Source organism: Typopeltis vanoorti, chromosome 16, assembly GCF_054136105.1.
Source record: "Typopeltis vanoorti isolate ZY-2024b chromosome 16, IOZ_Tvanoo_1.0, whole genome shotgun sequence".
NCBI lineage: Eukaryota > Metazoa > Arthropoda > Arachnida > Uropygi > Thelyphonidae > Typopeltis > Typopeltis vanoorti.
In genome coordinates, this window is record NC_143564.1 from 33,937,155 (window position 1) to 33,952,019 (window position 14,865).

A 14,865-nucleotide genomic window follows, 5' to 3' on the forward strand; every position below is an offset into this window, starting at 1 on the left:
CAGTTTAGACAGACATTTAAAAATTCAGAAAAAATGATAAAATATTTTTTAAAAAAGTCATAACTGTCTTGCAAAGAAAGATGCATGATAATATTTAAAAATTCAGTGGAATCACTCCAGAGTCAAGGATGTACGTTATGCAGATTATACACAGGAGTTTGATAGTTGCAGAATGAGTTATCAGAGTGTGAATCTACATTATATCTCAGTACAACTTACATATGAGATTATAGGCTAAGTGAATTCAAAACAGATTGCATAAAATCACTAAATTTAATAATCCTTTATCTTTACATTCACAGAAAGTAATTTTAATACTACCACCATTGATGGTAATATGCTTCAAATAAATGTAAAATTAACCTTTATTATCCTCCATTAATACTTGTGCCTTTCTAATTTTAGCAGTAGAGGCCATCTCATGTATTAACTGTGAATTTCAAGTGATGAATTTCTTTTTAACTTCTAGAATGGAGAAAAAAATTCTGGTTAGTAAATCTGACATAAAAATAACAACATGTAACTTTTTTTTTTAAAAAAAGTTTTTATATTTATAAAAAAAATTTATGTTTATAAAAAATTCGGTGGTTTACTGAAACTAAACAACTTCTATATAAATGCCAGTATTATCAAGATGCAAAAAAGCATCACAGTAAAAACAAGAGTGCACTTAAAATACAGATGTAGCTTGAATCAGTTTTTCTGAAATATGTTTTAATAATGAAATGTCATGAGTTGGCATAATGAAAAGAAGTATAAAAAATGGAGGAAAACTCACATAAAAACTTTATTAATGTAGAATTTTCACCTAAGTATCATAGGCATTGTCACTACAAGATCATATTGCCATTCTATGATCTTGTACTGACGATGATACTTAATCAAAAATTCTCATTAATAAAGTTCTTACATGAGTTTTCCTCTGTTTTTATTTTACTTTATTTTTTTTTCTGAAATACAAGAGCCAAATTTTAGGCATCATATGACATCACATCTAATCACTTAACTGACTTCACTTTCCTCCCCTCAAAGGGAGGAAATGTACATTCAATTAAGCTAGTGATTCATTCGTGATCAACTTGTTTTGGTCTCAAGAAAGGTGTCCTGAAAACTTACTAGTTTCAACAAAACAAAAGCAATTAAAAAAAAAACAATATGCTGAAAGATCATATTATTAGTCATTTAGTGCAAAGCTTCACACTTGCATAAATTTTATGTTTAATACGTTATCATAGATCCAAAGATCCTTATATAAATATGCATGAAGCATTTACTGTTTTCATCCTTCGTGATCAATGCAAAAAAGCAAAATTTGATTTTAAAAAAAAAGGGGGGGGTGAAAAGTATAACACTATTTCCGAGTACAGATGTTTTACAGTGACTACACAATTTCAAAACATCTGTACTTGGAAATAGTGTTATACTCTCATATTCTATGAATGACTTTAAAGCTTGTACAATATAATTTAGTCTTGGATTTCATAACTGGCCAGCTCTGTATAGACATTTCTGCTGTCTCAAAGATACATAGTTAAATTTTTCCCCTTGTCAAGAGTAACAGCATCAAGACATCTCAGATGTTCTGATGAAGTTCAAGTATTCTTACATTTCATTAGTACACATCATCTTTGACCCCACTTCACAAAGATAAATTTCATACAGTACAATTAGAACTATGCAGAGACCCTTTTGGTGGTTCTAGTCTTTAATCCGCCATCCTAAAATGATAGTGCAACTTGTACAAATTGCAATTCTTTAAAATTATTCCCCTGAGAAAATTAATGTGAAAGGCAAAGTAAAGTCCTCATACAGAGAAGAGGAAAGAAGAGGCAGGGATATGGCAGTTATAATAATACAGAAATTATTTTTGTTGTATATTAGCTTCGTCCATTTGAAATTATAGGGTTAAATTGAATTATATATGAATCTTATACTGAATTTTTGCAGCAAGCAGAGACAAATCAGTTGAAAAGCAGTCATTTCATGTCACACCATCACTTTAGGTTTGCACTGCACTTGGGAACTTGTTACTGCTAGATCATGGTCAAGCCTAGCAATTCACTAAACCATCTAATCACTTAACGATATGTTTTCCCCACGTATAGATTTCTGTTATACCATTCCAGTATGATTTCTGAAAATTCCATGTCATAGTCTTAATCATCACAAAACAAATGTTCATTGAAGCAGAGTTTAACATATTCAATAACACAGTTCTTTGGTAAGGATTTCACAGAGCATAAAATGTTAACACAGTTTCCACAGTTGCTTATTTATTGTACAGGTTTTTCACATCCTTCACTGATCAAGATTGGCAAGCCTGCCTACATTTGACAATTCAGGTGGCCTTGAATCAAAATCAACCTTGAATCATCCAACTCCTCCTTTTAGGCTTACTACCCATCATTTTCCAGATGCTATTTCTCTGACAGAAAAGAAATCCAATTCAACATGAATGTGTGCTGTATATGCAAAGAAAAAAGGTTTTTCTTAACCTGTCATAAAAGGAAATGTCACTTCTAAAATAAATAAATAGGATTTCATTTTTGTATTTCTAAGCTAACTCAGACATACTTCCTATAGAAAACGATTCGTTTATAAACATATTAAAAATACATAAGTTACTAACAGGAATTTGTTTAACTTGTTTTTCTAAACAACCATCATTAAGGTATAATGATTTAAAACAAAAAAATTAGATACTTTTTCATTAACTTTTTCAGAAAATTAGTTAAGAGATTAATTAATACCAAAGATGGGCTGATGCTAACCTGACAATAGCTTCTTTATCGAGCCACCCATAAATATTTGGGGTAAGAAAAGAAAAATGTAATTATATCAAGATTAATAATGTGCAAACCTAGTAAAGATAAAAAGTTAAAATCCAACTACCCAAAGACTGCATTTGCTCAAGAAAGATATTTTTTGATGGCTGGTGTATTGTTATGCTGATTGGTACATTATCTTTTCTTTTCATTAGAGAATTAGCGTGAGCAGTTAACTAAAACAGAAAGATTTCTAAATATTATGTATAAGACAATTTTATTCCATAAACTGTGATTAGGAAATGGAAAGCAGCTAACTTATTTAACATTAATAAAAGATAAACTTTTGAAGGCAATTTCATGTAGAGTGATATGGTCAAATTTAAAAATGGGAAATTGGAAAATGCAATTATAGAGAGCAGGCTGTTAACAAAGAAAATGCTGTTCCTGGTAAAGATATAAACAAAAGAATGTACAATGAATCCCTAACATAAAGAAATCTTGAGAAAATTTATAGGAAAGGGTAGGACTAGTAATAATAGTAAATATACATTAATATTAAGAGACCTCCAGGGAGTCAGGGACTCAAAGAGAGGCAACATATCACTAGCACCAGCTGTCATACCTTTTTGTTGAATTCATTCCCACTACCTGGACTCTTTTTAACACACCACTCTATGAGAGAAAAATCTAGCTCACACTGCCTTCTTGGCTACTATCATCCTCAACTTCCATGGATGCCCTCTTGTACACTCCTAATTCTCCATAAAACGCAAAATTCTATCTACTGGTATCCTGTATGACACGTTTAGAAGCTTTTAAATTTCAATCATATTCCTGTTTGCTAATGTCTGCAGTCCACAAAATCTCAACCTATCTTCATAATGTATATTCCTCATATCTTCTCCATCTCCTTTGCACACACACCCTCGCAGTGTATCATCACCACCACCACAAAAACTAGGAGACCACACCTACACACAATACTCCAAGTGATGTCATACCCAGGGCTTGTTTCTTATCCTTACATGCAGAACCAGCACTAGGGTCTTTGGCACCCACATACAATTTCTATCTAAGCGCTCTTTTAACGATACGGGCGTGTGTGGTTCTTTTATCATAATAAAAATTTAAATTATTTGAAATTTCTTAAATAAATTTTGACAGAACAGCCACACGTTGTTTCGCTAAATGTAATAAACCGGGGATGTTGACTAGGCAGGATAATCGTTAAAAACCCGAATATTCAAAAAATTCTTAAAAGTTAAAGCAAATTTTGAACAAAGCCACTTCACTTTAATTGTTGAATATAATGATACAGGGATTATAGCCTTCTCACTGACCCGAATCGCTAACAAAATTAAAATGAATTTTAATTAAAGTTAAAATTTATCTGAACTAAAGTTTAAAAATTCTTTCATTTTACAAGTTAGTAAATTCTTAGTAACTTGTTAAAAAATTGTAATAATTTTTATAAGTGGAACTATCTTTTAGATGAGAAATAAGAAAAGAATTCAGAACTAATTAGAACATTTAATATAAGTATTCAAAAAATTACATCTTTACAGAATAACAGAAAATAAATTAAATTACATAAATATACTTGAAATTTTTTTAATTCAAATTTTAGGGTTTTTGATTTAATATTCACAAAATTAGAAATAATGTTCTTAACGTCTAATTCCGCATATATCATTTTCAATAGCTATTAACGCCAAACTAACAAGCCTTTTTTGCAACATACTTGTTCTTAAGTAGGTTTTAATCAATTTCAACTTGGAAAAGGAACGTTCACTGCTCGCTACACTAACAGGTAAGGTTAATAGTATTCTTAAAGCAATTGAAAAGTTAGGGAAAGATAAATTATTGGACACAATAAAATTAAGAATATCGAAAGGGTTTTGAATATTTAGATTATCCTTCCGAAAAAAATCCCGGAAAGCACATAACTCATCATATAGTTCTATTGCATTTACGTCTTTATTGTCGCCATCCTTCAAGAGAATCTCTAAATCGTCACAATTTTTTCGTAAATCTTCGTTATTAATTTGTAGTAATCTATACAAGAAATTGAAATTATCATACGTTTTTAGTTCAAAACATTCTATTAACGAACACATTGCAACATCTAGAAGTGTATAAAACACATTCACTCTAAATTTATCTTCTGGCGATTGTGGCGTTTCGTCATGATGCTCGTAGTCAAACTGTTGTGTCTTCTTTCGTCGTCAAACTTCCGTACCAGTTTTAAATTCTTGTTCTCTATCCACCTCTTCACTTAGTTCTTTTGCCGTTTTTAGAACTTCTTTAAAATTTGTATCTGATCGATACTCTTGTAAGAATATTTTTAAGTTTTCGATAGATTGTAAAGCAAATGCAATGTTCATATTTTTGTCTTAAAGCATTTTACTCACAGGTTTAATTCTGTTAAGTAAATCATGCCAAGTTATAAGAGAGCAAATAAATTTGTAGTCCTTTATTTTAGCACATAATGTTTGTGCTCCATGCTAAGTTTCTTTATTAAAATTTTCATTATTTAAAATTTCAAAAAGTGCATCGTAAATTTCTCCTAACTGATATCGTAGAGGGCGGATTGCATTAATTTTACTTTCCCATAGCGTTTTTGATGGCTGTTTCAATGTTAAAATTTTTACGAACTTTAAAAGGATTGCCTAATGTTTGTAAGAGAATGAAAAGAAATTGTATATTTCTTGAATAATTGCAAAGAAACTAATTGTATCTGCATTCACTTTGGCTGCATCCTTAATGATTAAACTTAGAGTATGAGCAGCACATGGCACAAAAGCTCGAGGATTTTTGTTCAAAAGGAAATTTTGGAACCCATGTTTTTTTCCCTTTCATATTTGCCGCACTGTCATACCCCTGACCTCGCATGTCTTCAATGGGAATGTTCCATTTTTCCAGTTGTTCCATTATTGTTGCACATAAACCACGTCCTGTGGAATCTGATATATCTACAAAACCTAAAAAGTTTTTCCTGATCTTGACAATTCCATTGTCACAGGAAACAAAGTGAATAATAATGGTCATTTGTTCTGTTTTACTTGCATCAGGTGTGCAGTCTAAAATTATGGAATAATATTTAGATTTTCGAATTGATAATAAAATTGTATCCCTGATTGCGTTACTTAAAGTTTCCAATATTTCATTTTGTCTATCAAATAATGGTCATTTGTTCTGTTTTACTTGCATCAGGTGTGCAGTCTAAAATTATGGAATAATATTTAGATTTTTGAATTGATAATAAAATTGTATCCCTGATTGCGTTACTTAAAGTTTCCAATATTTTATTTTGTCTATATTTTTTTCATTTTATCTGCTCAAATAGTGTATTCTATTATTTTGATGTAGGGGCCCTTTCAACATGATTTTTCCATAACAGGATCAAACTTCGCAAACAGTTCGACTAATTTTTAAAAAATTGCCGTTATTCCTTTCATATAATTTATCAGATGATCTGCGAAAAGCTAAATTTTGCCTACCAAGGAATTTTATAATTTCAATCAAGCATTCTAAAACACTCGTCCAATGTTTCTTTTCCATTTTATACATGCTTTGAGTCTGGCAATCAATAGTTGTTTTGATTATTAAATTTTTATCAAGTTCCTTCCATTTTAAGAAATTTTTCATGTGAGTTAAACTAGTCTCATGTCTATGCAAAGTTGTACTTACATTTCTCCAATCGTTATAACCTTTTACAAGACTACTTGATTCAGCAGATGCAAAAAGTTTGCAACAAAAGCAAAAAACAGAATTTAAAGTTTTGGAATAAATGAGCCATGTTCTTGGCACGAGCTCCCCTTTTCCATTTTTCTATTATAATACGTGTTGCCAAATTTACCACCATATGTATCTCTGGGATATATTATATTTTTCTTTTGAACAGGCCCCATTTCAATTAAAACAACTCTTAATTTTTCATCAATTCCCCATTCACCTGGATCTTCTAAATTTACAGAGACTAACAATGTGTTAGTTTCGTGGTCACTACAACTAAATCTTCTCCTAACTGTTTTTCACTTAAACCATGCGTCTTGTTATCTTGTTCAATAGTTGCAATAGTACTTTCATGCAAACTGGATGATATGCAAGGTTCTTCAACTCTGATTTCTGATGTATCGAGTTGATTACAATCTGCATCAGAATATTTTAATATTTTAACAAATTTATTAAGAGCCCCAGTTTGTTTCTTAATAACTGCTTCTTTCGCAGCATGATGCTTACGATTTTGTGCACCGGATAACTGTTTTTTAATTTTTGATTCCATTTCTATTTTATACCCACAAGAAATTATTACACAACACGACACAGAGACGAAATAATAGTCTGCACTGCCCTGTTGTCAGTAGCCTACTGAGATGCGTACCATATGACTGGCTAACTAGGAACAAATATTTTGTACAAAAATTCGTTTCTGCGCATAAAAACCATTCACCGTTTCACTTTCGACTGCAGTAGACACACCATTCTGCAGGCAAGTTTAGCCTGCTCTCGCTGCAAAATTGTAAACAGCCGGCTGATCAAAGAGGCGGCAATATACAATTTTTTTTTTTTTTTTAATTCGGTGTATCTGGCCTTATTTATTTTAATATTGATCATTCTAAGAATTTTTTGTTTTTATGATAAAAATTTTGTTTCTTAAAAATGAACTTATGAACTGTGCCCCAGTGGCAGGCCCCCTTCGTAGCGGCGCCCACAAGCCCGCTTCCGCCGGCACTGCTTACATGCCAAGGTTTGTTTCAGTATTGCAATTATTCTCTGAGTTGTATTTGCAATCATTGTATTTACAATGATTGCAAATACAACTTTCTAGCTACTAAAACTATAAGATTCCTAGCCTAATCAGCTTCTTCTAGCATAATCTCACCAATATAATATGACATTGGATGTTTCATTACATAGGTGCATGATTTTACATTCACTAACATTGAACTGACAGCCATTTTCACATGCTTATAATTTCAGCTTATTATTATATCACACCTCCAGGGAGTCCAAAGACTCATCGAGGGAGGGTATCTACTCTACAACTATTCATCTCACTACTCCACCAACCTTCATCATCTAACACCAATGCTGTCTATCGCCAACCACCACCACTAGTACTTTCACAGACAATCACAAACATCCATGTCCATGCCAGGATTTGAACCCGCAGATACGCTAACCACTCAGCCAACCAGGGTGACTTTAATTATCCGAGCATTGATTGTGTAGTATTGAAATCTGGTGAAAAGAATAAAACTTTTCACTTTGAAATCTGGTGAAAAGAATAAAAGAATAAAACATTTGCATTCCTAAATATCCCACCCTATCTTTGCATCATCAGCAAATAGCTGTATGTCATCTTCAAAATCCTTCCTAATGTAAAAAATGAATAATAATGGACAAAGTACTGAATCCCTGTGGTACACCACTGGTCACTTAAATCTTGCAGATTCATATCATACATCCACTTTTTGATGTGTCAATCAGCCATTCTCTTATTCACACTAATATTTCACAATCCAATCCCATATTCTCCAATTTTGCAAGTCTTCCATGCTATATCCTCTCAAAGCCTTAACTAAGGACTCCATACTCAGACTTAGCTTTTGTGCAATTGTAACTCTTCTAGCATGCTCCTTTATTTTCATAACTGACATCTTTATGCATATGGTAAATAAGCCTTCCACATCTTTTTTTTATTAAGTAATTTTGCAAGTCTTCCATGCTATATCCTCTCAAAGCCTTAACTAAGGACTCCATACTCAGACTTAGCTTTTGTGCAATTGTAACTCTTCTAGCATGCTCCTTTATTTTCATAACTGACATCTTTATGCATATGGTAAATAAGCCTTCCACATCTTTTTTTTATTAAGAAACTTAATAAGATTCAACATCCATTTCACTCTTACCCTATTTATTATTCTCACTCTAGGGAACTATTTCAATATTGCATCATTTAAGTATTTATTTTAAAGGCTTCCCATGCACTGTTAATATCTTTTCCATCTAGCAACTAATACCACAGAAATGAACCTAGCACACTATCAGTTGGTCATAATTTCCTGCTTTTCAGTTCAGCATGTGATCTCTTCTAAATGATCCATAAATGTATCCACTTCTCAAGCCAATATGACATGATCACTGTCACCAACTGGAGGGATAACACTCTTTAAACACTCCCCCCCCACCTCTCTGACACTATAATCAGATCAAATCCTCTCTGACTTCAAGTTCCTTTTGTAACATTTTTTTTTATATGGTTCTCACCCATGAAAGGTTATTTAGTAAAGCTATAGTAGATTTGTACCGTAAGTGAAGGATTCCCCCCCATCCATTTTTATCAATATTATCATTTTTTTAGTGATTTTTTCATAGTCTGGAAACCCTGCTCTAGAGACCAAACATGTAGTTTTTTTCAAGCCACTACCTCCAATAAGCAGAGTGATGATCTCACACCAGGTGGTGAAATTCAATTCCCACATAAAGGCAATCACAAATATCTATGCCCACAGCAGTATTCGAACCCACAACCACTTGGCCAACCATGCTGCTTAAAGAAATTATCTCACAAAAACTCAATAAATTCAGTTTTATTCTTTTCACCAGATTTCAATACTACACAATCAATGCTCGGATAATTAAAGTCACCCATGATGATTACTCATTTCACATCCATACCGTTTATTTGGTAATGCATCTGTCATCACTAGCAATGGATCTACTAGGTCTGTAACAACACTTCATTATATATTTGATGTTGTTAGATTCCACCTCACAGCAGATGGCTTCAAACTCACTGCTACATGGAAAATTATTGCTAGAATTGCAGTCATACTTTCTACCCTAAATGGACTCAAATCATCTAATATCATTAGCAGCACACTACTCCTCTCCTGTCTATCTTCCTAAAAATATTATACCCTTCAACTTGTTAAGTTAGTATATCATATATCTGCTTCTGACAGCCAGGTCTCACTAATGCTTAAATTCTGAGTCCCCAACGTATTCATTAAGGCAACACACACACTATCCTTTTGTTTCTGGTACTGCTGGCATTCACGTAAAGACACATGTTACCTGTATGCTTTTTTGTGTACTCTACTGTATAGTCTGCATGACCTAGTTGGAGACAACTTATAGATCACTATTCTTATCTAATACTTTATTTATGAAGACATCCTTGCACCTGCTTAATAGTTCCAAACCAAATTAATACACAATCATTCGTCATAATCAAATTAAATATATGCTTCCAGGGACAGAGGAAAATCATTACTTATACTGTTTTTTGACAAAACTCTGCATAATTCATGTGGAGGGAATATTCAGAAAACAGGAATGTATTATCATTGGTATTGTTAATAATGTTTTCTGATGAGCACAAGATTCAAGAGTGTACAAGGAATTTGAAATAGATATTTGAAGGATATACCACAATATAAAGAAAAACATTTTAATGTTAAAAAAAAGGTTGAGCAGCTTTCAGATCTAAAGTGTACATAAACATTATCAAGGAAAGAGCCATACAGATTCATTTCAGCAATTATATAGAAATAGGGGATATTAAACATCCAAAAGATATTAAAGAAATACCCTTATGTCTCCAGGGCTAACCAAATTAAATAATATAAGTCAGGGCTGTCCAAAGCACTGCCCGTGGGCCGCATGCAGTGCGATTTTGTGTGGCCAGCCTGTGGGTTTTGATTTTCATGAGCAAAAAAATAAAATAAGAATTTGAATCTAATTCATCTTAATTATTTTAATTCTATCACTAATCGATAATCTTGATGTTGATAATTTTATTTGGTGTTTTTACATCACTATATACCCATGTGTTTTTAAAATATTAGATGTGTCAAAGATGCATTCTTACACTGTTTTGTTCCAACAGACATGCTCCGGGCACTCACGGGGAATGTGAGCATGCGATTAGTGTACAATTAGGGTTGTTCGTTTGTTCAGCTTTTGAGGTTGTGTCACTGCTGCTTACCAAATTACCAGATACGCATTGTGATGCAGTCCTCAGATTACCTAAGGTTGAGGTAAGTTATTCTAAATCAGCAATAAAATCCTGATGTAAGTTATTCTAAATCAGCAATAAAAAAAATCTATAAAAATGGTAGGGGTAGGAACACGAAAAACAATTATTGCATCCTTAATGTTTATTAAATAACTTAAGGAAATTACAATGTACAAAGGATACAAATTAAATTAAACTTTAATCTATATTTCCAATATTTTGCAAACGTCACATTGCCATCTTCACAGGAACTTAAAATAAAGACGTGCACGCAGGCACTACACACAGTAAATGAGGACGAAGCAGGAAGCTATTGTTTCTCCTAAAAGTCCTGATGGTGCCCCCTAGTGGGCTATGTAGGTATTCTTGGCTGTTGGGCTGAAGCAACTAAACCACAACCCCCCCCTTCCCCTCCTTCACAACAAGGATTACTCTAAATCCATCACCATTCCCTAATCCGAGGCATCTTGGAAAAAATTACCAAAATCTTAAAAAACTGGTCTGCAAAATTGGTCTTGCAGACCATGCTCTTGATTCATGCCACATAATATAGTAGAAGAAAGCCACACCGTAGTAAATTCAAATTTGAAAGGCTATTCATAGAATCAGCCTCACCCCTAAGAAACATGCCAAACTTCAACAAATTTGGTTGCATGAGACTGCCCCAAATTTGAGAAGCTTACATCAGAAGACCTTCATAGCCCGCTAGGGGGCACCATCAGGACTTTTAGGAGAAACAATAGCTTCCTGCTTCATCTTCATTTACTGTGTGTAGTGCCTGCATGCACGTCTTTATTTTAAGTTCCTGTGAAGATGACAATGTGACGTTGACGAAATATTGGAAATATAGATTAAAGTTTAATTTAATTTATATCCTTTGTACCTTGTAATTTCCTTAAGTTATTTAATAAGCATGTATAACCAACGTCTAAGCCTTTCTACAAGAATTGCATCCTTAATAGTGAACTAATAAAACATTTCAGCTATTCATGCACAACTGCTAGTGAAGAATGTAAATAAAACATGGAAACTGATAACATAATAAAGAAAGCTGGCATAGTAAAGGAGTCAGCTGAATAAATTTATACTTTTGGTCAATTTTTGAATATGAAAGTTAGAAATAATGGAGCTGATCAAAAATCATGTTTAAAATATGGAGTGGTGAAAAAAATGGAGTAATGCAGTTAGTACCTTAGAAAACAAAATTGAAATGGCAGTAATGGAGGCATGATAAATAAGATCAATTTGGAAAAACAGTTGGTTGATACATAATTTTAATATATTTCCTTTTAGAGCACTCTTGCAAATGGTCTGAGAAAAATTAGAATGCTATAATCATGAATGGATCAAAATAAAAATTGGTAGCAAAACAAATTTTTGTATGAATTCAAAACACAATCAATCATTAAAATTTGTCCAGCCAAAGTTCTAGAATAACATATACATAAATGGACAGAAACAGATCTTTACATAAAATTTTGTGAAATGTATCTAAAAATAGCATGCAATCAATGACTCACCACAGCAAACATTGTTATAACAAATTCACTTAGTCAAACAAATCATGTATCAGGTTAAACCATATATGCATAATGATGCAACATAATATATGTTATACCAACCAGGGCACTATCCAATTAAACAAGGCAGACTGTCTACTGTTTATTAGGAATCCAAAGCAAGCAGTAATAAGTCAGCTACTGGAACAACCTCAACAGAATTACTTTGTCAAGGTATGAAGCAGCAACAATGATATGTAAACATAATTCAAGTTACCAACATATGAGGAAGAAAACAGATGATATCCTTCTAAATAATAAGGTTATTTATTCAGGCAACAGTGATTCAGGAAAAGAAAGGCATACTGCTTGTGTCATATTTAATACTGAATAAAGATACACATTTTGCATGAGAAGCAATTCAGGATATCCCTTAAATGGACAAGGAACAAAGTGTGCTTTTACATGCTTTGCTTGTTTTTATTTACAAAAACTAAGCAAGGATTGGAGTGAATTCATTTTAATGGAAGATGAAAACAGAACTGTTTCAAAGTGAAACTTTCTTAAATAAATAAGAAATCTTATTTTTAGTTTTTTTAATCAGCAGCCTAAAAAAAGGTTACACTCTTTGCAATTTTAGTTTTTAGTTAAAAAGCATAAAATATCCATAGCAAGACAAAACTAGCATTTATCCTAAAAACCAAAAAGTTCTTAATGTAAATATTATAGCTGGAAAGATAACTAGCCAAAACCATATTCTATTGTGTTATGGAACAATTAATATTTTAGTTACTTTAATCTTAGATTAAAACCATATGACTGATTTCTTTTAGCATTGTTACAGATTTTTGCAGCAGCTTAATTTATTATTTGCTTGTAAAATTAGTATTAGCTTTACTGTAATTTAGCATATGAAATGCAACTAACATTACTGTGGATCCTATGCTTTGGTGATGGAACTATGAGATTCAGAGAGGGTGCATGAGCACTTTCAGTGGTCTCCTCTAAGCTCTCACATCCTCCCTGCCTCAGAATTGCGAGGTATCATGGTATGGTAGTTCCACCACTGCCTAAATTTTATTTTCTTCACACACAGAGCTGTAAATAAAAATAGCTTATCAAAAGAATGTAATTTCAATTAACAGTATTAATGTTTACAAACAAAAAGCTTCTCTCTAAGTAAATATTTTAAATGAGTCTACACTCTTGCTTCTGTGATTTTCACTTTAAAATATCCAACATATACCTGTAAACTAATAATGGTAATAAGTTCATTCAATTGACAAGAAGTTTAAGTTTCAGTTTTATCTCATCTCATTTCATCTTCCTTTCCCTCTTTTTACCTTGCGGTGTCGAGGTTGTATTAATCATCGAATCCCAAACCGTTCACAGGATAAGATGGTCAGCCCTATGCCCTGGTGTATCCTATGTCCTGTAGCATTGATATCTCAAGGCCGGTTTGCCTGCTTTGTGGGATGAAAAACCCCAGGATAAACTGGGGAAAAATCCCTACTGTCCACACCCAAGACCAGCTAACTTGGCTATGGCTGACGAAGATCCTTAAGCTCCTCATGTCACCAATGGGAATCGAACCCAGGACACTCCTTTCCCAGGCATACGGTTGCGAAGTGCGCAGCCACTAGGTTAACTGCACGGTTTCAGTTTTATTTTTATCTGTAGTTTATTCTAATGTAAACAGATAAAAATCTTTATTTGAAATATCTTCACGACATGTCTTTATGCTTAGTGAGAGCAGATGACTTCAGGTGTCTCCACTATATCCAATAAAGTAATGCATTGGAGCCAAATTTATAGTAAGATATAGAGGCAATAATGCATCTATATACTGCATATAGCTCAAAAGCAGGAGTAAGTGTAAACATTAGCTGCTATTTTTTCAGAAGACAAAAAAACTTATCTTTATTATTCAATGAACAGTTAAGCTTTTAATGTTTCCAGGAAATGGATAAGTAATTTTCAACATCAGATTACTGCACAGATTAAGTGAAATTATATAGAAACTGTATGAAAACAGATTTTTTTATATTTTTTTAAAGTGGACTTCTTATTTCCAAAGTACAGAAGTTACAGCAAGAGTTACTTATACAACCCTTGAGTTTCATCAGCAGGAAAGCAGAAGTCATTCAAACACAGAATTCAATTTTTTTTTTCATGTGCCAAAAAAAAATGCATAACCATATTTTGAACTATGTTCTGAACATTAAACAAGTGAAGCATTTTTAACTTAACTGGCTTGGATAATATTACTTGATAAGACATATATATCCATACTTTACTCAAGCATATGCAAACAATACAAGTCTGCATGAGAAGTGTCACTGCAACTTAAAAATTGAAAGTAGCTGACCTCATTCCAATTGCCCTTAATATCCTTAAAATATGCATCTAAAGAAGTATAACTATACTGCATTACAACAATCTTGTCAAATATAATATACTACTCAACCCAGAGAAAAGACTCACTATTCACAGATCGATAGTTAAAGCTATCGACATAATCGTTTCATTTTTTGCACAAAGAAAAATAAAATATTTCCATCAAGTTAGCTTA

General features: G+C 32.6%; 1 protein-coding gene across 9 annotated transcripts in view; it reads right to left on the reverse strand.

Moving 5' to 3' along the window:
• LOC150097938 (protein Jade-1-like) overlaps positions 1-14,865 on the reverse strand; it is a 335,931-nt gene that overhangs the window by 250,971 nt on the left and 70,095 nt on the right. For 8 of the 9 annotated variants that reach the window (XM_090405951.1, XM_090405944.1, XM_090405950.1 and 5 more), the window contains 2 exons: positions 13,221-13,391; positions 364-465 (listed from right to left, as the gene is read on the reverse strand). In XM_090405951.1, the coding sequence (XP_090262077.1) occupies positions 364-418 (55 nt within the window). In that variant the 5' untranslated portion in view covers positions 419-465; positions 13,221-13,391. The remainder of the gene's footprint in view (positions 1-363; positions 466-13,220; positions 13,392-14,865) is intronic. The other variant, XM_090405952.1, reaches the window with a different exon arrangement.